The sequence below is a fragment of the Mus caroli genome, unplaced genomic scaffold (assembly GCF_978045245.1).
Source record: "Mus caroli unplaced genomic scaffold, Mus_caroli_1 scaffold_15, whole genome shotgun sequence".
NCBI classification, from domain to species: domain Eukaryota; kingdom Metazoa; phylum Chordata; class Mammalia; order Rodentia; family Muridae; genus Mus; species Mus caroli.
Window position 1 is genome coordinate 17,520,796 of NW_028227270.1, and position 24,245 is coordinate 17,545,040.

The 24,245-nt window shown below is 36.0% G+C and overlaps 1 protein-coding gene across 6 annotated transcripts in view; it reads left to right on the forward strand.

Annotated features, from left to right (window-relative positions):
• Erbin (erbb2 interacting protein) overlaps nt 1-24,245 on the forward strand; it is a 102,670-nt gene that overhangs the window by 40,388 nt on the left and 38,037 nt on the right. For all 6 annotated transcript variants that reach the window (XM_029468538.2, XM_029468539.2, XM_021179875.3 and 3 more), the window contains 10 exons: nt 4,157-4,235; nt 6,076-6,165; nt 7,509-7,565; nt 12,413-12,476; nt 14,620-14,694; nt 15,248-15,392; nt 16,690-16,762; nt 17,074-17,203; nt 17,504-17,619; nt 19,726-19,795. In XM_029468538.2, coding sequence (XP_029324398.1) covers nt 4,157-4,235; nt 6,076-6,165; nt 7,509-7,565; nt 12,413-12,476; nt 14,620-14,694; nt 15,248-15,392; nt 16,690-16,762; nt 17,074-17,203; nt 17,504-17,619; nt 19,726-19,795 — 899 coding nt within the window. The remainder of the gene's footprint in view (nt 1-4,156; nt 4,236-6,075; nt 6,166-7,508; nt 7,566-12,412; nt 12,477-14,619; nt 14,695-15,247; nt 15,393-16,689; nt 16,763-17,073; nt 17,204-17,503; nt 17,620-19,725; nt 19,796-24,245) is intronic.

The following is a 24,245-nucleotide window of genomic DNA, read 5'->3' on the forward strand; positions in this document are numbered from 1 at the left end:
AACACACTTGACTCTGTCTTTTATTTTTTGAGACACCTTCTCCAACTGAACTGATGTGGCTAGACTGGCTGGCCAACAAACTCCCAGGGGTCTTCTTAGCTCCTGCTCTTCAGCAAAGGATTATAGGTGTGCATACAGGGTTTTGGTTTGTTTGTTTGTTTGTTTTACTGTTTATTTGGGAAATCTGAACTCCAGTCTTCGTGCTTCGTGTGGTATACAGATATACAAGCAGGCGAAAAGAAACATGCATTCACCCAAAAGTAAAAAGCACACTTAAAAGAAAGCTGGTAGTTGATTATGAGAGAGGTTTCTAGTTCTTCCCATTTCCTGCAGATTTCATAACTTCATTTTGTTTTGTGGCTGAATAAAATACCTTTGTGTCTATGTCCCACATTGTTATCATCCATTTGCTGATGGGCATCTGAGCTGATTTTGTTTGTTTTCTGCTGTTAAAAGATGAGTGATAAGTAAAGAGCCCTGTGGGTATGTGCCCTAGGTTGTGTAGCAGAGTTGGATGATAATTTTGTTTTCAGTGTTTTGAGAAGCCTCTATACTGATTACTATAGTGATTATATCAGTGAATGCATTTATTATTCCTTTCCCCCATACCCTCGCCTGTATTTATTTTCTTGATGGTAGGTCATTCTGACTAGGGTGAGTTAGATCTCAAAGTAATTGTAATGTATGTTTCTCTGATGGGCATCTGCATTTTCTTTTAAAATTGTTTGTAAGTTCATTGACCTACTTACTGATTGCAGGTTTGTGGGTTATATATGTATGTGTGTTTAATTTTCACAATTCTTTATATATTCTATTCATTAACTCCTTGGCTGAAGTATAGCTGACGAAGATTTCCATTTTCTAGGCTATTTAGGAACTCAGGCTTTTTATTTGCTTGCTTGCTTTCTTGTTTGAGATACCAGTTTCTCATCAGTTATTTTTAAGTATGGAGTTAAGTTATAAAAATCAGTTCTAGATGTATGCATTTGAGAATTGTGACCATATAGATACTATGTAATGGCAAAGGCTAGGCAGATTCACTAAGGTCAAAAGCATGGGAGATAAGCCCAAAGAATGAGGCCTGCTCATCTTATACCTTACAACCTTAGGAGATCTGAAAGAGTAGGAAAATGAACAAAAGATGATGAGAATGAACCCCAGTGAAGTATGGTAGAATCATTTTCTTTTCTGCGTGCGTGTGTGTGTGTGTGGGGGGGGAGGCTATTTGTCTGACTGTATTTATACACATACTTGTGTAGAGGCCATAGAAGTCAGATAGTGTTCTCAGTTTCTGTCTACTTATTTCTTTGAAATAAGGTGATTAACTGAGCCTGGAACTGACTGATTTGGCTAAAATAGCTAGGTAGGAAGCCTTTAGCTTCTTCCTATCTCTACCTCCCCAGAGCTGGGGTTAGAGGCATGTAGTTCCATGCCCAGCTATTTTACATGAATGCTGGAGATCAAAATTCAGGCCCTCATTCTTAAGCTGTAAGCACTTTATTGACTGAGCCATCTCCTCAGACCACTCATTACATTTTAACTGTTGATAATGTCCAGGTATTTGTAGTTCATAACTTGTCTTCCAATTTGTGTTTGGTATGTTTTTGCTGAATAATAAAATAAAGCTGTGTTTGAATTTGAGGTACCTGAACAAAACCTAGTATTTAAAAAGTATTAATGTGAAGTTTAGAAAAGAGAAGGAATAATAGAGTTTTGAAAACTAAAAAGAGCTCTTACTTTGTGTATTTTTGTAGAATTTAGCATAGTTCTAATTTTATTACAGCATTATCTATCAGTACTTACATAGAATGTTTTTACCGTTCTCTAGAGAATTCTGTCCCCTTGTCTAGTAGCTCCTAGGCTCTGGTGTAACTTTCTTCTGTGGAGATGTGGACAACTTTTGTTGTTGTTGTTTGTTTGTTTGTTTTTCCACGTAGATAGAGCATCAAGGACAGATCAAAGAAATTATTCCAAGGTCTAGTGTTCTGAGGCAGTGCATTTATTGGGGTTGCTTATAGAATTATAGATACTAGGGCAACTGCATCATCAAGAAGCTGGTGACAGCTCATGAAAGGTTCATCACCTGGCCTCCTGCCCAGCTTGTAGAGAAACTGCACTGGAGTCTCTGCTTCCCCAGCGATTGTTTACTATTCTCACACAATCTTGTGGAGAAACAATGAGACTCTTCAAAGTTTGGTGAGGCTTCTAAGTCTATGAGCTTCAGTTGACAGTTTCAATTAGAGGGAATAGCTACACAACACCAGGCAACCTCATATTTGCTTTGCTTTGTTTCTGCAGATAACAAAAATGTTTATTGTGGATTGTTCAAATCAATGAAACCATATACTATATGACCTTTTGTCTGGCTACTTTCTCTTAGCATAATATTTTCAGGACTCATTCACGGTATACCATATATTGATATTCCATAGTGTGACTATACTATATTCTGTTTAATATGCTTATATATTAAGTTGTTATTGATGGACATTGGGCTATTATAAATAACATGAGTGTTCATGTACAGCATTTTACTTGAACATATGTTTTACGTGCTCTTATATACATACCTAATAGTAGAGAGTTGCCGGGCCATTTGTAATTCTGTATACATAACGTTTTGAGGAACCATCAGATTATTTTCCACTGTGGCTATATGCTCTTACCAACAATATTTATTCTCACCATCCATACCTGAATTTGTTACTTTCATATGCTATATTTAGTCAGGTCTCTTAAGACAGATTTCTCCACCTAGTTTCTCAGTCTTCCCCTTCTTGATAATTAACTTTTACCATCCTGGCCATTTCTTTATCAGTACTTTTAATATGAGTTTATTTGATACTTCCCATCATTTAAATTCAAGTTGTATGCTTTTGCCCTATGATGAGGCTAACTGGTAACTAACTCCTACTGACTCTAAAGCAGTGTTTTTTAACCTGGGGGTGCAAATCAGATATTTGTGTTGCAGTTCATTACAGTAGCAGGTTTACAACTGTGAAGTAGTAATGAAATAATCTTATGATTGGGGGTCACCACAACATGAGGAACTGGTGTTAAAGGGTCGCAGTATTAGGAAGGCTGAGAACCATTGCCCTACAGCATTTTATTTAGGTGGTAACTCATCAGGTTCAGTTATTCTTTGTTTTTCTAGAAGTAGCTTGCAGGAGCAATTTCTCTGACAATATTACTGTCATACTTTTTAATCTCCCAATTTTTGGAATTTGTGGGTGATTTGTTTTCTTTAATGGTGCTGGGGATTAAACCCATTAGTGCTCATGTTAAGTACACGCTCTGCCACACACGCTTTATTAGTGAGATTTGACCAAAGTCATTTGCTAGATGTAGATTTGACATCATTCATTTTATCACATAGAACTCTGTGCTTAGTGTTACGGTAAGTGTCTTATTTTTAATGTAGAATCTTTTTGTGATGAAACTGATATTATCTTAAATAACCCTATAGTGACAACTTTATTGGATAATGATTTTGTGTTAATGATTGAAACTATATAAAATTCATTTAGGGGGGATCTTTTCAAAAGTTTCCTAATTAGTGTGCATCCGAGTAGAGTGATGCTAGTACTTAAAATTGCTCTGTGGTTTGCTTCCATTTCACAGGTCGTTCCTATATTTTTGGTGTGATTAAGCTAAGGAAATGATTGTGTGCTTAGAATTCTTTAACAAAATTTGATAATAATTTAAAGGTCTATTTCAAATGCCCAGGTGTATAGCAGATTGAGAATTAAAAAGAAATTCTTTACCTTACTTGGTCTGAAGAACATGCAGAAAAAAATAAAATAAAAGCAATTTTCTTTTTACCTAAGGGAAAAAACAGAATGTTAAATGTTCTGCATTTTGTGTCTTTATCATTCACCAGTTCATAAAAAAAAGGTACTAATTTCCAGAAGTGCTAAGAAAGGGAAGGAAAACTAATTAAAGTAGCTAGCAGTTATAAAGAGGCAAAAGAAAGGAAGTTAAAAGGGAGCCGATTGCTGAGGAAGTGGCCTGATTCACATTGGTGTGTCAGTTTCCTGAGTTTGTATTTACTTTCTGAATCTCCACAATGACTATTATTATTATGGCCTTTGTAATACACCTCTTTATCAAGACTGATGTATCTCTAATATATTTTATTAATTTGGTTGTTTTCTAGGAATACAAGAATTTCCAGAAAATATTAAAAATTGTAAAGTTTTGACAATTGTGGAGGCTAGTGTGAACCCTATTTCTAAGTAAGTCTCTCAGCTGACATACAGCTGCCTTTTACTATGACAATAGTCTTTCAGTCTAGAGAATAGTTCTTTAAAGTTATACAGAGATTCATATTTGTTTTGTGTGTGAATGTGTGTGTGAATGAATGTATTTGAATGAGTGTTAAGGTCTACATGTATGTCTGTATACCACATGTGTGTACTCTTATACACAGTGTGTGTGTGTGTGTGTGTGTGTGTGTGTGTGTGTGTGTGTGTGTGTGTGTGTGCATGAGAGAAGTGTGGGTGTTGCTTGCATGTATGTCTCTGTACCATGTGTGTGCATGATACCTGAAGAGGTGAGAAGACGACTTTGCATCCCTGGAACTGAAGCAATAGACACTTGAGAGCCACCTGTCAGCTTTGGGAATCAAACCTGGATTCTCTGGAGGAGCAGCAGTAGTCCTGTCCTCCAAGTAGTCCTGTCCTCCAAGCCTTCTCTTCAGCCAGTAGTCCTGTCCTCCAAGCCTTCTCTTCAGCCAGTAGTCCTGTACTCCAAGCCTTCTCTTCAGCCCCACAGAGATTCTATTGTAGATACCTTCTAATAGTCTTTCTGACTCCTATACCTCAGATATAAATTTGAGATCTAAAGAGGGAATATGAGTGCTTTAGATCTTGCAGTCAGTGTAAAAGTGAGACTAAAATTTGAACATGTCATCAGATGGGGCACTTTCAAAACAAAGAAAGAAAACTAAAGAAAAAGACAGATAATTGGTTACAACATATACCTGAGGGTATGTGTTCTATAATATAGTAATGTCAATCTAAACAAAGGCTTTCTTGCATGAAAGCTGTTAAATGTTACAAAATTGAAATAATGCTAGTGGTAAATAGAATGAAGCACAGCTTAGTACAACCACGTTGAAAGAATATCTAGAATACTTACTCCATGAGAAGTTTTACCAAAACTTGACTTTGGTTAGCTTACTTGGTTTTGAAGATGGTGGACCGTTGTGAGGTAAAGGAAAACTAACCGAGTCAAAGCCTGACATATCTGACTATGTGGGAATGTATGCCTGTAGTAATCAAGGACAAATATCTAAAGATGAAATAGGTACACATTTGGATTTTTTTTCTGGCATCAAGTTTGACATCTGTAACTTGCTTTATGAGCAGATGTGAATAGAAGTATAAAGTAAGAACAGGTTCTCACCTGGCTTTAATCTGTCGTTCACTTGTTCAACTTCTCCTTTGCTCATTATGAAGCTCTACAGCCTTAATCATTTACAGACCCAAAAGTTGAAACTGAAAATAACATAAACTCAGTGATTTTTAACTATTGGCTGTTTAATCCTTGGGGACATTGAACATTTTTGGAGATTTTGCTTTTCACAGTGAGCATGTGAGTGTGTGTGTGTGTGTTTACTGATGCTACTGGTATCTAAGTTTATACACTCTAAGTTTATAGCTTAACATTCTACAGGACCAGTTTTTACAACAAAGAACTGTTTGTCTTACTGCATTATTAAGTGTTTAGAAATTCCTTATATAATCCTTTTAATTTATGTTGGATAAGATAACCTACTCTTTCATAGTTATATCCTACATACAACCCTGTGTCGCTCATTTTAAATGTAATATTTTGTGCAGATTTATGATACTAAGACATTTTATCTTCCTTTTTACAAAGACATGCTGTTGCCATTTTTACAAGTAAGTTGTAAGGAAAAGGCAGCGTAATTTAAAGATAACTAATAGTAAAAACATAGATGTTATTTGTTGAGAAGCTATCTTTATTATACAGACTCTGAGAGACAGTTTTGGCCAGAGACTGACTGATATCTTAAATGTACTTAATTTAATTCTTTTATATTTTACATAGGCTCCCTGATGGGTTTTCTCAGCTGCTAAACCTAACCCAGTTATATCTGAATGATGCTTTCCTTGAATTCTTACCAGCTAATTTTGGCAGGTAAATTATAGATTATTTTAAAGACATTTATATTGTTAGCTTCTTTAATAATGTTCACACAACTTTAAAATAGTAACACTTAACTAATTACATCCATAGGAATTTCTTTTGTAAATTTTCCAAGCCTATCAATTCTTACAGTTTCTTTGACTTATTTCCACTCAGATTTACAACTTCAAATAAATAGTAAATGCTAGTTGAATAAAACACCTTTTAAGCTGGCCAGATCAGATACTTCAATGTGAGCAGTGCATCTGTGTTTGAGACACTGAATGCTATGTTAGCATTTACAGTATTCTAAAGTGACGTGACAACTAGCTGTTTTCCTTTTGAGAATTAAAGTTCTTAAGAGAGGTTCTCTTTCTGAGGTCTCTTTCATGTGCCCACCCGCAAGTGTCAGAATACTTTTTCTTTATGATTTTTAATGCTTTCTTAATTTATTTCTTCTTAGACATTTGTATTATTGTCCTATAATACTAGAGTGGTAAGCAGTTTTGTAGGTATTTTTTAATAAAAGGCATACAATTTATTCTAGAATTGAAAATTAGGAAGAAACACTTTGTCCCTTTGAAAATGTATTAAAGTGATCTGCCTGTGGCCAGTGAAAAGGCCCTGCCAATAAAAGCCTTGTATCCTGAGCTGGACCTTTGAACCCTAAAAAGGGTGGAAAGAAAGAACAGACTGCATAAAGTTGTCCTTTGACCTCTACATTTGTGCTATGGCACATGAGCACCCACACACACACATAATGCACATATAATAATTTTAAAATGTTTTTAAAATAATGCTCAATAGTTGTGGTGGTGCACACCTTTAATCCGAGCACTTCACAGGCAGAGGCAGGTGGGTCTCTGTGAGTTTGAGGCCAGCCTGATCTACAAATCAAGTTCTAGGACACCCAGTGCTGTTACACTAAGAAACTCTGTCTCGGAAAAATATAAAACAAATCAAAAACAAAAACAAAAACAAAACAAAAAAAAAGAGAAGGACAGAAAAAAAGAAAAGTAAAAGCAAAAGAAATTGTGCTCAGTTTTTTCTCTCTCACTTTAATTTTGAGGAACACAATGTTACTTGTTGTTTGTTTTTGTTTTGATCAAGATCTTACTATGTAACCCCTGTTGGTGTTGGACTCTTTATGTAAATCAGATTGGCTTTGAACTCACAGATCCATCTACCCGTCTCTGCCTCCAGAGTGCTGGGATTGAAGGCTGCTTAGCTCTATTAAATTCTTTCCCCATTCAACATTACTTTAATTTTACAGTGCATGCTTTACTTTAAAATGTGACACTTGCTTATGCAATTCCTTTTATTTCCTTTATCTTGATGTGTTCTTTATTTTACAGATTAACTAAACTCCAGATACTAGAACTTAGAGAAAACCAGTTGAAAATGTTGCCTAAGTAAGTCAGAGTGTTTCTTTTCCAAATCCAGTTTAGAGTTTTTTATTCTTAAGCCCTAACGTAGTTTTATTTAAAATACAAGTATATGTTATTTTGGAATACATGTTTTTATATTTTATATAATTCTTTCTATTAAATATAAAAATGTATGGGCCTGTTGGTGTTGAGTATGGTAGCATGATAACACTGATTTTATACCTCTTTGAACCATGGTCTTATATGTGACACAGAAAATCTTATATTAAGAAAATCTGAGTCTCAAAATCTATGCTAGAGCTCAGTATACAGTATTCAGAGTGATTCATGAAGGGTTCATGTAAAGTTTTATAACTACATGCCTCTTCAGGGTTCTATTGCTGTGAAGAGACACCACGCCAAGGCAACTCTCATACATAAAACATTAGTTAGGGCTGGCTTACAGTTTCTGAGGTTCAATCCATCATCCTCATTGTGGGAAGCATGGTAGTGTCCAGGCAGAAATGGTACTGAAAGAGCCAATAATTCTGCATCTTGTTTCAAAGGCAGCCATGAGGAGGCTCATTCCACACTTGGCAGAGCCTGAGCATAGCAAACCTCAAAGCCCACCTCCATCTTGACATACTTCCTCCAACAAGGCCACACCTCCTCACAGTGCCACTAGCTGTGAGCAAAGCAAACACCTGAGTCTGGGGGCCAAACGTATACAAACACCATACCATAGAACTCGTTATATGGCTTTACAGTCTTGTAAACTAGAAATGAGTGATTGGTTCTGTAATACAAGCTAACATCAAGAACATATGGATTCTTTTTTTTTAATTAGGTATTTTCCTCATTTACATTTCCAATGCTATCCCAAAAGTCCCCCATACCCTCCCCCACCCACTCCCCTACCCACCCACTCCCACTTTTTGGCCCTGGCGTTCCCCTGTACTGGGGCATATAAAGTTTGCAAGTCCAATGGGCCTCTCTTTCCAGTGATGGCTGACTAGGCCATCTTTTGATACATATGCAGCTAGAGTCAAGAGCTCCGGGGTACTGGTTAGTTCATAATGTTGTTCCACCTATAGGGTTGCAGATCCCTTTAGCTCCCTTTCTCTAGCTCCTCCATTGGGAGCCCTGTGATCCATCCAATAGCTGACTGTGAACATCCACTTCTGTGTTTGCTAGGCACCGGCATAGCCTCATTAGAGACAGCTATATCTGGGACCTTTCAGCAAAATCTTGCTAGTGTATGCAATGGTGTCAGCAGTTGGAAGCTGATTATGGGGTGGATCCCTGGATATGGCAGTCTCTAGATGGTCCATCATTTCGTCACAGCTCCAAACTTTGTCTCTGTAACTCCTTCCATGGGTGTTTTGAAGAACATATGGATTCTTAAGAACAAATAGTAATATTAAAGCATTTAAAAAACAGAATTTCTAATTCAAAGTAGACTGTAGTCTTTGGCCATTTACTAAATAAATAATAGAATTTTGAATGCATCACTATAAAGTTTAATAGTTAGTCTATGGTTAAATAAAATTTACCATATATATTTACAAATAATTTTTTAGGAGAACATATCCATAGTTGTTAAGTTTTCTCTGGCTGTTCTTGCTTTAAAATAGATATTAAATAATTGTAATGTATCTTTTCTCTGTTATACCTTTCTTCTCTGACTAACATGTACACATCATGTATGTTTGTCCCCTACATGATTATGTGTCTTTGAGAGCAGAGACCGTACTTGATTTTAGTGACTATGTTGAGTCTAGTGGTTTGCTTTATTATTTTGGATGAAGTTTGTAGTTGTGATGATAAGTATAAGTTAGAAAATTATATTATGATTTTATGAGGTATATACTACTGATTTGGTACTAGCTTAGTTCCAAGCTTTCCTGGGTATGAAGAGATTTGAAAAAGCTTTAAAAAAATGTTCATCGTAATTGCTAATGACAGAAAGGTAGCTTTCTTTCACTGTGACAAAATGCCTGATTAAAAGATTTTTTTTGCTTTATTCAAGTATTTTATCATAGCAATGAGAAACACAACTAATACAGACACTTTAAACTCAAAAACTTTGATAGAAAATAGAAGTGCAATTTCCATTTATTGCTCTCTTGCTCGCTCGCTCTCTTTCTCTCCCTTTCTCTCTCTCTCTCTCTCTCTCTGTGTTTGTGTGTGTGTGTGTGTGTGTGTGTGTGTATTTGTTCATGCCATGATTTCATTGTTTAAGTCAGAAGATGACTTACCAGACTCTCTTGTCTTCTTTCATCGTGTGGGTTCTGGGAGTCAATCTCGAGTCATGTGTGGTGCTGAGTGTCTCCCTGCTGACATCTTGTTGCTCTGATACAGACTTTGAGGAAAGGTTTATGATAGCTCATAATGTCCTGTGTTTCTTGTAGTTGGCTGAGTCCTGGCCTTTGGCCTTGTAAAAAACAGCACGCTCTGGTGAGGAAGAAAAAAGTCACCACTGTGTGACATTTTGGAAGGAAAGAAAAAAGCAGGAGTCAAGGGGTTGAGTTCCTATGGTCCCTTCTTCACCTTCCCCTGGCCTATCTTTCAAACACTGGACCCCTCTTCTACAGGTTCCACCACTTCTGAGTATACTACAGGCTAGGGACCAAGTTACAACGTATGTCCCCATAGGGATGTAGAAAATGCAAGCTGTAGCCTATAGACCTTCTGATTCCATAGGCACTTCAGTGAATTTTAACTCTTCTGAGGTACATGCGGTTATATAAATGAATTTGTAAATACATTTTTCCCCTTTAAAAAAAAAACTGTGTAATTAAAATCTTTGTAACTTTTTAAGGTATAAATATAGAGGCCATGTTTTTAAATATTAGATATATATGTGCATTTAGATTGTGTGACCAGATTGACATTTTAGAAAGCAAGCATGCATGCACACATGTGTATGTGGATAGAGCGAGAGGGAGTCAGTTCTCTCCTGGGAATAGAACTAAGACTGTTTGACTTAGCAGCAAGTGTCTTTATCCACTGAGCCATCGTGCAGACTCTAGATTTCTGTGTGTAATTAAAACAGTGGCAAAACTTGTTTTACATATACAGTTAATTGAAACTTGATCCTTCCTGAAGGAGTCTGCAGGGCACTGATGGTAAGTTTGAGGAGCAGTCTAAGGTCTCCTTGGTTAGGCAGCGTGTTCTTATTCTAGGATGCAGTTTTTCCTCTGAGGTTTCTAAAGTGTACAAATAGAGCCACAGTTGCTCAGGTGAGCAGAGTTCAATGCTCAGTACTTGTAGTAGATTTGCTCTTTTTGTCACTACCTATATTACTCTCCATTTCTAAATTTGCTTTAAACTGTCCAAGATACTATCTGTGATTGAGCTTTTCCAATACTTTGCTTTTCATTTTGTACCCTGTCCCAAAAGTAGTAGGTTACGTATCTTCAAACTGCCCAACTGTTTATTATGTATTCAATTGCTACAAGTAAATTTCTGCCATCTTGTCAGTTTGACAATGTCAAAACAAGAATGTGTGTCTGTGTTCTTCAGTTATTTCTCCTCACACCCCGCTCCACTCTTCTCATAAGCCCCATCTAGGTTTAGAATAGCTTGAAGATATCAAGGTGATAGCACAGCGTGTGACTTTATACATTTGAAAAAGACCCCGGATAGTCTTTGTAGTATTTTAGGAAGGAAATTAGAACTAATAGGCTTTATAGATAAGGATAGACATAAATAAGGGAAATAGAATTATAGCTCCAGAGGTTAAGAACTCTTATGTAATCTTTAACAAAGTCACTTTTATGTAAAAGTCATTTTTATCAAGTTGTGAAATGAATTAAAGAGGTTGTGATTGAATGTCATGTTTAAAATATACAGAATGGAGAAAAGTGGTTTTATTCAGTTTGGGCCCATGACATAATTCCATTACATTTGCTATGTGTGTTGTTACATTCTTTCTTTAAGGTTTTATTTCCAATACAATAACATTTGAATGTATACTACTGATGGTAGCTCAATGAACTTGTCATATTATTTTATCTTACGCTGCAAAGTCTTAGTGTATAAAGAACACAGTCTTTCTTATCTGAAAGGTGATAGTGCCTCAGAGTATATAAAGAGATGTTTTTCTAATTAAGCAATTGAAGACATCAATACACATTTGAATTAATTTGTGTTTAATTTTGTTTGAAACACATTTTGTAGAAGAAATAAAATTATGGCATAATTTCTTTAATTTCAGAATCTGCAATTTTAATTTATTTTTAATTTGTTTTTAGATGTATTTATTTTATTTAATGCTTATGAATGTTTTGCCTGAATGTGCCTGATGTCTGCAGAGGTCAGAAAATGGCAGCAGATCTCTTGAGACTGGAGTTAGGTATGATTGTGAGCCATCATGTAGGTGCTAGGAACTGACTGTAGATTCTGTAAACCAACTCCCCTGGTGTTTTAATTTTATTTTTTTACAAAGAAGTATTGACATCTTGGGGGAATGTTGAACATGATATATTATTGCTTTAACTTACATTCTTTTCTTATCAGATGTACCCATTTCATGTGTGAGTGTTTGTGCTTGAGTGTATGTATGTGCACCATATGTATGTTTGGTGCCTGTGGAGCTTAGAAGAGGGCATTGGATCCCCTGGAATTACAGTTGTGAATGGTTGTGAACTACCATGTATGTGCTGAGAATTGAACCGCAAGTCATCTGGGGGAAGAACAAGTACTTGTAAGGACTTTACTGTCTATAATCCCTGCTTTAGTTTAAACTTAATATCTAATTCTGCTTGTATTTTTCACAAAACCTCTGAAAGGTTTCTACATTATATGGCTATATTTTAAACCATGAGATTTGAAAGTTTCTGTGTAATTGATATTTTTGTGTGGTTAATTCTTTGTTACTTTGTCCATAGAACCATGAATAGACTGACCCAGCTGGAAAGACTGGATTTGGGAAGTAATGAATTCACAGAAGTGGTAAGTCCTCGAGTTTCACAGGCCATGAGTCCAGCATTTGATCAGGAATACAATGTGGAAGTGGAAACATTTCTGTTAAAAATTAGGTGAAACCGCACGGGTGGTTTTTTTAATATTAACCTGAACTCTCCAACCCAGTAAAAAAAAATTAACCAAAGGATAATCTGACAAATGGTTAGACAAAATAGGAAATTGATGAGAAATCTGTGGAAGAGATACCAAAAATATTTTAGTGTACGTAGAAAATCTGACAGCTTACACTTGGGTGGGAGGGACCATCAAATGTGCCTTATGTGACATAGTTCCAAGTTTTACTTACTAGTTAAAAGGAAGATTATGAGGGGAAAACTATTATTTTTGAGTTCGCTTTGAGATCTGTCAGTTGAATTTGTTCCTGTATTCTAAGTGAACTGTATTACTGAGTCTGTAAGGAACCTTGGAAGTATGCAGTTTTTGTATTTAAGTAAGTTTTTTAAAATAGCTCAGAAAATAAGCCAGGTATCTTTTTTTAAAAATAAATAAATAAATAAAAGGTATTCAACAACTGAAAATCATATGTAAAATTTGTGTTTACAATTTAGTTCAAAATTATGGCAGTTTTCAAATAATAGTGTTGAGAACAAAAATCTCTCTTGTGCGTTTTGTGCATTTCAACTATAGTCAGTAAAGTATCGTGATATTTGGAATACCTTATACTTTCTCTAAGGTACTTTTGCATAACGTATTTTAATTTTATATGTATGGGTGCTTTGCCTTTATGTGTGTCTGTACACCACTTGTATGCTTGGCACCTGAAGAGGCTAAAAGAGAATGCTGGGTCCCCTGGGGCTAGAGTTATGGATATTTGTGAGCCAGCATGTTCTGGAAATGAAACTCAGGTCCTCTGAAAGAGCAGTAGTTCTCCTAACCATTGAACCATCCACTTTTACCACTTTTCCTACTTAACCACTGGTCCAGCCTACTTTTTTATATTCTATTTGAAGATGATTTCTGAATGATTTCCCTATATTTACAAAGTTGCACTTATGAAAAGTGCATGCTTTGCTGCCTGAGTTATCCTTTTTGTCCTTATTTTGTGAATCCTTTTAGCTTTCAGAATTATCCTTTTAAAATAAAAAATCTGTTTTTGTGTCACATTCAGAATAGAAAACAAAGCAACCTTAATCTTGGGAGGCTAGGCCAGGTGATGCTCACTGGTAATCCCGCCACGTGGGAGGGCAGCTAAACAAAAATAAAGGCCATTAGACTTACTACTGCACTCTGAAGACTTACCTAGATCTGTTAACAATAAATAAGAACTATATGAATTTAAATTATGACTCTTGCTGTTCTGGTTGAATATGATAGTACCCCTTGCCAGTGCATATTTATATGTGGGTCTTTGGGCTAAAAGACAATTTCAAGGAGACATTCAAACCTTGAGCTTAAATGGGGAGTGCCCAAGAACAAGTTTACAGCAACTTAAAGGGGTTAGTGAGTTTAGCTCTTCAGTGCTATATATAATTTCCCTTTACATAATCTGATTTTCTGCTAGGAGTTTACATAAAGTATTGTTGTCATGTTCCTCTTTCAGTCAAAGGACATGTTTAGTTCCTAGCATCCACATTGGCTCACAAATGTAACTGTGCTTCTGGGGATTTGAATCACTCTTCTAGCCTCCTGTATACACATATGCACTCACATACCTGCACACGTGCGCGCGCACACACACACACACACAGAGAGAGAGAGAGAGAGAGAGAGAGAGAGAGAGAGAGAGAGAGAGAAAATGTCATGTTTTGACTTTTTCTCTTACGACTTTTTTCCTAAAGTTTTCTAAAAGGCTATGTCTCTTGGTAATAAATAATATTTAATTACACAGTTTTAAACAATGGGTCCCATTTAATTATTAATTATATCAGTACATGACCCAATTTGGTAATTCAGAGCCTAAACAAATGTTACCTAATCTATTTTTGAAAACGTTGGGTTTCCCATGGAATGATCACAGTAGTTGCGTACACATGCGTACACCTTGGCAGGGCTTCCCTCTCTCCTCTCCTTTACTGTGCTGATTTAAGGTTACCTTGGAAATTCCAGGGGCATCTTTAGGCAGATACAATGTCATGAAATTAATTTACTTCTCCCCCTCCTGTGTAAACAGCCTGAAGTACTTGAACAACTAAGTGGATTGAGAGAGTTTTGGATGGATGGCAATAGACTGACTTTTATTCCAGGGGTATGTATATGAAAATCTCAGTGGTTCTTCATTTATTACCGTCTCTCTTTTTCAGTATTTGAATCGCACATTTAAAAGTTATTTTTGATCATTTAGTAATTTTTTTGTTTAATTTGTTGTTAAGCAGTTTGAAACAAATTACAATTTTTAAAAAACATGCACACATTCTTGATTAAAATCTAAAAACTTCCTTAACAAATTTTGTTTAAAATGGCCTTTACTACTAAAAAAAAAATGCATTTCTATTAGTACCAATTCAGTCTTTCTAGAAATAGTTAAACTAAAATAATTTTTGCTTTATCAACTGAGAAATTTACATGCTCTCATATCTAAAGAAGGCATAACAGCATCTCCATTCCATAGGAGGTGATGAATATTTCCCCAAGAGAACCATAATTACTTGACTAAAATTAATCCTTATCTGTATTATTAAATAGTTCTGGTTACATTTAGAAAACATTCACATTTAATTATTAACTGAAAATTGATATTCTTATCTAAATTTTAAAAATCATTTGATGTAATAATGGTATTTTGTGTCTTTTACTTATAGTTTATTGGTAGTTTGAGACAGCTCACGTACTTGGATGTTTCTAAAAATAATATTGAAATGGTTGAAGAAGGAATTTCAACCTGTGAAAACCTCCAGGACTTTCTCTTATCAAGTAATTCTCTTCAGCAGCTGCCGGAGACTATTGGTCTGTATTGCTTTCAAACAGATTTTTTTTAAAAATTATTAAAGACTTTTTTTACTCAAGACGTGCATAGACTCTCAGTATTACTGTCAATGTTTGCCTGTACTGTCACATATGAGTATTACTTGGAATACTCCGTTGTGCTCCGTTGCACAACTTACCACTGTTGTTGCTATTTTTATTTATCCTAAGCAAGTTCCATTTTTACAACTTTAGTATATTGTTCACAGTTAAGCTAGCCTCCTCAGTTCACAATTGCTCACAATTAAGCTAGCCTCCTCAGTTTTCTTGGATTCCTAGCCCTTATTTAGAAACTGTAATTACTTCACTATTGACTGACAGATAAGAAGATGAAGAAAGACTTAAAAATTTGCAACAGGTCCACAATTTGTGTTAAATCTATTTTGAAATTGTTTGATGAAGAATTAGGAAGATAGATCACTTTGATGAACAGTCTAAAAATTTAAATCTTCAAGGTGATGTGATAGAAAAACTCTTCTCACTTGAAGTGTACCAGTTGTTTTAAAGTCAAGTATATTTATGTTTTAGAATTATATTCTCATTTAATCAGTACTTTCAATGTTCGAATTGAAACATTTACTTACGTATATTATTTTTTATTTAGTGATAAACATCCTTCATACCACTGTATATTAATTCAGAAAATTGGAGTTAATTCTTCTACATGCCATGACATTGTCTTTAAGAATGTGAATGATGCAGACAAAGTGAACAATGGAGACAAAATGTCTTCTTGTATAGCTTGTATTTTAGTTTGTGGGTGGGTAGTAAACTAGTTATTATTCAGGTTAAGTTAAACAATGCAGTGGGGCCTGGAGAGATAATCAGTAAAGGGCAAGCATAAGGACTCCAGTTTGATTTTATGCACTAACATTAAAAGCCAGCCTGGTGGCATGCACTTCCGTTCTCAGCACTGAGAAGACATATCCCTGGGCTCTTTAGCCTACCAGTGTAACCTAATATGAGCTCTAGGTCCCAGTACAAGACCCTGGCTCAAAAAACAACCAGAACGGTTCCTGTGGAAGGATACCCAGGGTTTACCTCTTCCCTCTACAAGTACACACATACAGCTCACGCAAGTACACACACACACACACACACACACGCAGGTGAGGTGCATGAAGTTAGAAAGTATTGGGCAAGAGACTAAGTGGATGATGTTGAGTTAGTATCTCCTGTAAGTAGATTTATTGATAATGTTAAATGTAAAGTGCTTCACATTGACTACTGATGGACTTGCTTTCGATCTAAGCTGAACATTATTATTTTTTCTCAATAGGTTCATTGAAAAATGTCACAACTCTTAAAATTGATGAAAACCAATTAATGTATCTACCAGACTCAATAGGAGGGTGAGTTGTGTGTGAACATGTAGACCCTGGAAAATGTTACTGTTAACTCAGCAAGCATCTCAGCATGCATTTCAGATACTTAAGGTTCACATAAGGAACATCTATAGCAGATTTTCACAAACATTTGAAATAAATAATTGGCATATAGTTTAGTTATTTTTATAATAAGATAGGCTTATTTATTATTGATAACATTTAGCACTTTATTAAATTTTCTTATGTTTATTTGCTAAGGTTCATGTTAATAATGTTCTTAAATTTCGAGTATAGTATATATTTTAAAATCCATGTGTTTCCATTTATAATTAAAGGTTAAGGTCAATAGAAGAACTGGATTGCAGTTTCAATGAAATTGAAGCTTTGCCCTCATCAATTGGCCAGCTCACAAACATGAGAACATTTGCTGCAGATCACAATTACTTACAACAGCTACCCCCAGAGGTACAGCATTTTACATTCATTGTAGATTTTTATCTGCTTTTTAAACATCTTCAGTATGTTGGTGTTTTATTTCTTTTTAAGATAGCTTATTAATCATGTTATGTATTATCTGAATAATAAGGTGCTATGTAACTTTGAAGATGTTCCTAAACACTTTCCTTTTAATTTAAAAAGAATAGTTACCACAAAAGTATTATTTTTGTAAATGTAAAGAATATTTTTCACAACTTTTACATATATTAATATTCCTTTATCAGTTTATATCCCAGGTTTGTGATCTGCAGTTTGTTTCTCTTTCAGATTGGAAACTGGAAAAATATAACTGTGCTGTTTCTCCATTCTAATAAACTAGAGACGCTTCCAGAGGAAATGGGTGATATGCAAAAATTAAAAGTCATCAATTTAAGTGATAATAGGTTTGTAATCTTTAGTTGGCTTATAGAATACTTTGAATGAAGTTAAAGTTTCATATGAAATACTACACTAGTTTATGTTTATTTCTCTTTATGTATATTTAAATTTTTAATTAAAAGAATGATTAAAATTTATGATATTACTTAACATGGTTCATTTTGAGCCAACATAACTACACAATTTCTATCCTCTTGTTATTATATAACCTTTTAATTCATAAAGTCCCAAATTCATCTTAATACTGCTGCTGAACAAAACAACTTTTAATCTAATCTTGGCTTATGTTTTTCTGGGCTGAGATTGACTCACACAGCTTGAGCCATAAATAACCAAAGTGCAGAGCAGACTGAGCACTGAGATTGCTAGACTGGAGCAGAGATTGCTGAACTTGAGACTCTGTCTTAGTGAGGGTTTCATTGCTGTGAAGAGACACCATGACCACAGCATCTCTTATAAGGGAAAACGTTTAGTTGGGGCTGGCCTACAGTTTCAGAGGCTCAGTACATTATCATCATGGTGGAAAGCATGGCAGCCTGCAGGCAGCCATGGTGCTGGAGGAGGAGCTGAGAGTTCTCCATCTTGGTCTGAAGGCAGTGAGGAAGAGGGTCTGGATCACACTGGCCCAGACTGGAGCATGTATAGGAGACCTCAAAGCCTTCAGAGTGATACACTTCCTCTAACACCTTCCAATCGTGCCACTTCCCATGGGCCAAGCATGTTTAAACCACCACAGAGATTGAAACTAATTAAAGAACAGTTGTGGGATGCTTTATATTTTATTTTGTAGTACTTTACAAACTATGAAGGCCATCCCTTTGGAATAGTATAGTAGGTCCCCTTACATAAAAGGGGAACTTTGAAGCTCGGGTAAAAAATTCTAAAGTAGAACATTTAGTATAATATTCTGACTTATCAGTATACTAATAGCTACATTTATTTAAAAAGAATCTATGCCTCTGTAAAAAGTTTTTCATGTTATCATTTTCCTTTCCAAACTAGAGCACTAGGTGCTCAAACACTGTCTTCAGAGGTGTGCACAGAGACTGGCTAGGCCTGAGAGAGCAACAATGAGTAAACACTTTATTTTAAATAGGATCCTTGTCTTAGGGTTTTATTGCTGTAAAAAGACACTGTGACCTTGGCAAGTCCTATAAAGGAAAGCATTTAATTGGGCTGGTTTGTAGTTAAGAGGTTTAGTCCATTTCATCATAGCAGCAAGCATGTAGTCAGCATGGTGCTGGAGAGCTGAGTGTTCTACATACTGACCCATAAGCAATGGGAAGTGACATAGCCATTAGGCCTAGCTTGAGGTTCTGAGACCTCAGAGCCCAAGCCCAGCAACCGACTTCTTCCAACAAAGTCACATCTACTTCAGCAAGGCCACAATAGTGGCCTAATAGCGCCACTTCCTATGAGCCTATGGAGGCTATTTTCTTTCAAGCCCCTACACTAATAAGCACTTACGTTACTTTGTTTTTACATATTATCATCGTAAAATAATAATGGACCCCTAAAATACAGAACTGTGCAGTGTTTTTAAAAACAAGCTCTCCAGGACTTCTTACTACAGCTTTGGTTTTTTTCAATACAAAACACAAGCAGTTTTGTGAGTACTCAATGTGGCCTTGCCTTTCTTTATGGAATGAACAGTTTTTATTTTTTTTTAAACAGATTTGATTTTTCAGTTCATTAAAAAAGTAGAGAAGCTACTATTAAACAAGCTAATGTTTCTGTCCTGGAACAAAGTTGTCAGACATAGCTAGAATGGTTTTGTACTAATGTTGGAGGTTGCTTTTCATGTCTGCTGGTGCCAGGGGCACTGCTCACCCACAGGAAGTACACCTCCCCGGGGCTGGTGCATATGGTGGTTAAGACTGGAGAATGTTCTTGCCCTTTCTCCTATATAAAAGTATGCTTTGGGCTTTATGAATATACATTCTACAGCATTGTTGAGATGATTGGTATTTTCATTTTCATTATTTTTGATGCTAGGAGGTAGGAAGATACGGTCCATGCTAGGTAAGTGCTCTATACCACTGTTTCTGATGTAATCTCTTATCATTTAAATATTTTCATTTTTAAGTTTAATTTTTGTTTTTTCCATTCAGGTTAAAGAATTTGCCTTTTAGCTTTACAAAGCTACAACAGTTGACTGCTATGTGGCTGTCAGATAATCAGGTAGGCATTCTGACCTGTTAAATTTGGCTGGAATTCCAATTGTATATATTTTTTCAATATATATAGTATGTATTTTTCATATATATATAACAATATATATTGTATTCCAAGAATATATAATGATACTCTTTAGTTTATGTAGAGCAACTTAACAGTTATACCTTGTTCACATATAAACATATATTTATCTTACTGTATTTAGAAACACATAGATCTTTTCACACATAGATGTATAAGTAATAAATTTTATTGTATTTTAGCAAGTTTCTAAACCCACAAAACTACAAAGATGAGGAAGTCCTACTCCACTCTACCCAACTTTGTGACATGACTTCCTGCCATTGTCACTTCATTTTAAGTGCACATAAAATCGATTTTCAGCAATTTTGAGTGATAAAGTATTCTGACTCCAATTATCATAGCCTACAGTAGAGCTCTTGAAGTTATTCTATCAGTTTTGTGTGCTTGAACCAGCATGTCCCTGTACACTCCCATCCCAAGTCCCTGTTAGGATGTTTGATTCTCTCTGGGAGTTTTTCTCTCAATGACATCACATGATAGTTATCTTTCTGTGTTACAAGATACCTTTTCCTTTAAAGACTTACTTGTATTTCATTATGTGTATGTGTTTAGCTGGTCATTCATTAGTGGACACTTAGGGTGATTCTAGCTTCTTAAAGATTTTTTATTTTGTTTTAAGTGTTTGGCATGAATGTATGTATGTGTGAGTGGTACTGAGAAGGTCAGAAGAGGACATAGGATTACCTAGAACTGGAGTTGTCATTTGGGAGCTGGGAACCAAACTCAGGTTCATCGTAAAAGCTGTTAACCTCTGAGCCATCTTTACAGCCCCATTAGACTAGTTTCTTATCTTGACTATTAAAATAATATTACAGATTTGTAGTGATGTAATTAAGGAAATGATAGTTTGATGACTAATTTTGAGGCCGTCCTAAAGGTCAGAGCTGGAATGACACTAGTTTGCTTAGTTTATTTTATTTGATGTTTTGAAACAGAGATTGGGGGTATCTCTGTCCATCTTTGACTTGCCTGCCACTTGCTTATGTAGACTAGGCTAGTCATGAACTCGTAGAGATCCTCCTGCCTCTGCCCCTGCCCCTGCCTTTGCCTTTGCCTTTGACCCTGCCCCTGCCCCTGCCCCTTGGCTCCTTTGCCTATGCCTATGCCTCCTGCATGCTGGGATTAAAGTGTATGCCATCGTGGCTGGTCTGTGAATAGAACTGCCAACCTAGGTGTAAAAGAACGACATCACAGGAAGGAGATCTTGTTATTGAGAAGACAGTGCTTGAAATGAAATGTTACCACATAAGTAAAGAAAGGAGCAAGTGAAAGAGAATTGAAAGACGCTAACTGAGCAGCTTTGGTAATCTGGTGACTAGCAAGCAAGGTGAGAATGATGGGTTTGGAGAGGTGCCTCTTGTCCTCACCTGCCTCTGCTGCTACTCGATGACTCTGCAGTCTGCTTTTCAAGCCTGGTTCTTGTCTGAGTGGCTCACAGAAGGACATCCCTCTGCTTTATTTCTTGTAGACTATCCTTCAAATTACTTTCTACATCATCACTATTTCTAGCAATATCTTTAGCCTAGTACCCTTGTCTGAATCATACATATACCCAGTATCTGTCCAGCATTGATACCTAGATTAGTCAGATTCACTCCCCCTAGAACAGGATACCAGTTTCTACCCCAAATGTTTCCTGGGATCGGTAGCTCACTGAGAAATGTTTTATGGAGTCAGACACGGGAGTGCAGTCTTTACTACCATTACTGTACAACAGTCCAGTTCATCACCAAGTTCTCAGGAGTATTGAATAATACTTCATGTGTGTCATTTCATGTAGGCCTTTCCTGTTCAGTGCAGAACGCAGGAGTATCATGTGTGATTAATCCAAAGTCAGATGCTATATATTTAACTATATTCTAAATTTTTGCCCTGGGTTGATCAGAGAAATGTGAAATTTGCATTTATAATTTTTATTTTGGATTCTATGCTGAAAATGATAATGTTTTAAGTAAGGTTAAATTATGTGCATTATTAAAATTATTTTTATTTCTTTTGAGCTCTCCCTGCCCCCACTTTTTCTCTTGAACTTGCTATATAGCCCATGCTGGCCTTGAACTCAAAAATCCTCTTGTCTTGGTGTGTGGAATGCTCAGATGATAGTCTTGCCCAGCTTCCCCCCTGCTCCCAATAGGACTCAAGCCCAGAGCCTCCTCTACACTGGCCAAGCACTATATCATCTTTTTGACTTAAAAAAAAAAAAGTACAGCTACTGGATAGTTACAAAATGGACAGCGCTGACTCAGACAATTGGCACAACCTTGTACCGGGTCTCTGCCTCCTGTGGGACTGCTTTCCCCTTCTAGCCCCATATCACCCTAGTACTGTAACTCACATGATCTCTCAGCTTATCCCTGCACTAACCTCTGTGAATTATGTTGGTGGTTTTCTGCATATCATAGGCCTCGAGGTCTCGTTCATGCTGGAGCTATTTCTTTACCCCTTACATATTCATTCTTTCCACCAAATGAGTTCTCTTGGAGAATATTCTCTGTACCTACCTACCTTATTCTCTCTCCTCACTGTAAACCTCTTAGGAATGGTGCCTGTTTGTCACAGTAGGAAGTGAATGCTCTCTAGCACCTTACACCTTGTTAGCCTGTGACTGCATCTTTTGTAGTAGCCAGCTTTGTTGGTGTATCATCCCTCTTGTGTACTGCAAACTCAAGAAATAAGTGTAGCTATTTGCTGCCTTCTGTGTCTAGTGCTTTGTGCTTTAAAATAAAATGCTGCTAGTACGTATTTGGTGAATGAGTGAGTTTTAGATTTAGGGCAAAATTACTGACATACTAAGTGTTAGTGCAAGGGAACTGAGTATTTGAAATTTTAGATCAGTAGTTAAGCAGTGGAAGAACTAGAAAAGCTTGATTAAATTTTCTCGGTCTATGTGCTCCATAAGTAGTAATAGTGATAAATTTTATGAGGTTTAATTCATATGCCATTCAGTTCACCCATTTTTAAATGTTTTAGTTTGGTATATACAGTGGGCCATGGAATAAAGGATAATAATAGCAAATACTATAGCAAATAAAGGATAAAAAAATAGCAAAATACTTTCAGGGGAATTTGTTTTTTAAAGTGCACTAGATAATTTTGATAATGCCATTTACTGGGGTCTTCTTTTCTTTGCACACTAAGAAACTACTGGGCTAAAAGTATGTCTGTGTTATTTATACTTTGTATCAGCTAAACTATTACCTGTGACTGTAGAAATTATTGGTGTAAGAAAGGTGGGAATGCAGACTGACTGAGTAACATGCTTAAGATGATATATTTTGGAGATTTTAAATTTTCTTTTAATAATCACAATTAATGAGATAAGAATCAAAGTCTAAATATAAACTTTAATTGTGTTTCCTGCATTGCTTACGTACATATCCTGAAATAATTTTACATAACATTAAAAATTAATTTTCTGTGTTTTTATCATACTGTCTTTTGAGGTGAAATGTGTTCTTTTCTACTTGTGACAACCATGTCTGTGCTCAGTGTTTTCAAATGTTGGGACTACTTTAAATTTTTAATTAAGCATGCTTCTGGATGATAAGTCTTAGGGGATGGAGGGGATTGGTGGTACTAAGAAAGAGATTGAATTTAGAAAGCAGATGATCATGGTAGTGCAGTTTATATGAGTGTGAGTTTATATGGGGTATAGACCAGGATGCACCCAAAGCACGGTACATATTGTCACCACTGTTGGGTGACGATAGGTAGAAGAATTGACCTAGGTTTGAGATTTCAAGAAAGCAAGCCTTTAGGAAAGAGTAAGGCTACTAGTTCCATTATTTGAGGAAATCAAGTAAAATGATCAGAATTTGAAAATATAGAACCTATTTTTTAACAAGATGGAGGCCACGAAATTTTAAAATATTTGGGAGTAAGAGTTGGGGATGAAATCATGTTTTCACAAGTGCTTGTCCAAAGAGTGGCTGATAGGGAAGTAGAAGAGAAGACTGGGTGGTTCCTATCTACATGGAATCACTTAAGCCGTTACTGGTAAAATTTTAGGTGTGCATATTTAAAATAGGAATTGTTACTATTTGTTAACCATAAGAAGAAAGATACTAAGAAAAGAATGAAGTCTAAAATACCTGGCACCTCCAACAAGTGTCGTGTTGGTACTGTTGATGGAGAGTAAGAGAGAAGCAGTTTTGAACTTGCTGTCTGTTTAGCCACTGACTGGAATACATATTTAGATAACTAGTTGTTTGGGTTTTTTTAAACATTTTTTATTAGATATTTTCTTCATTTACAATTCAAATGCTATACCAAAACTCCCTTATACCCTCCTCCCACCCTGCTCTTCAACCCACCCACCCCACTTCCTGGCCCTGGTATTCCCCTGTATTGGGACATATAATCTTTGCAA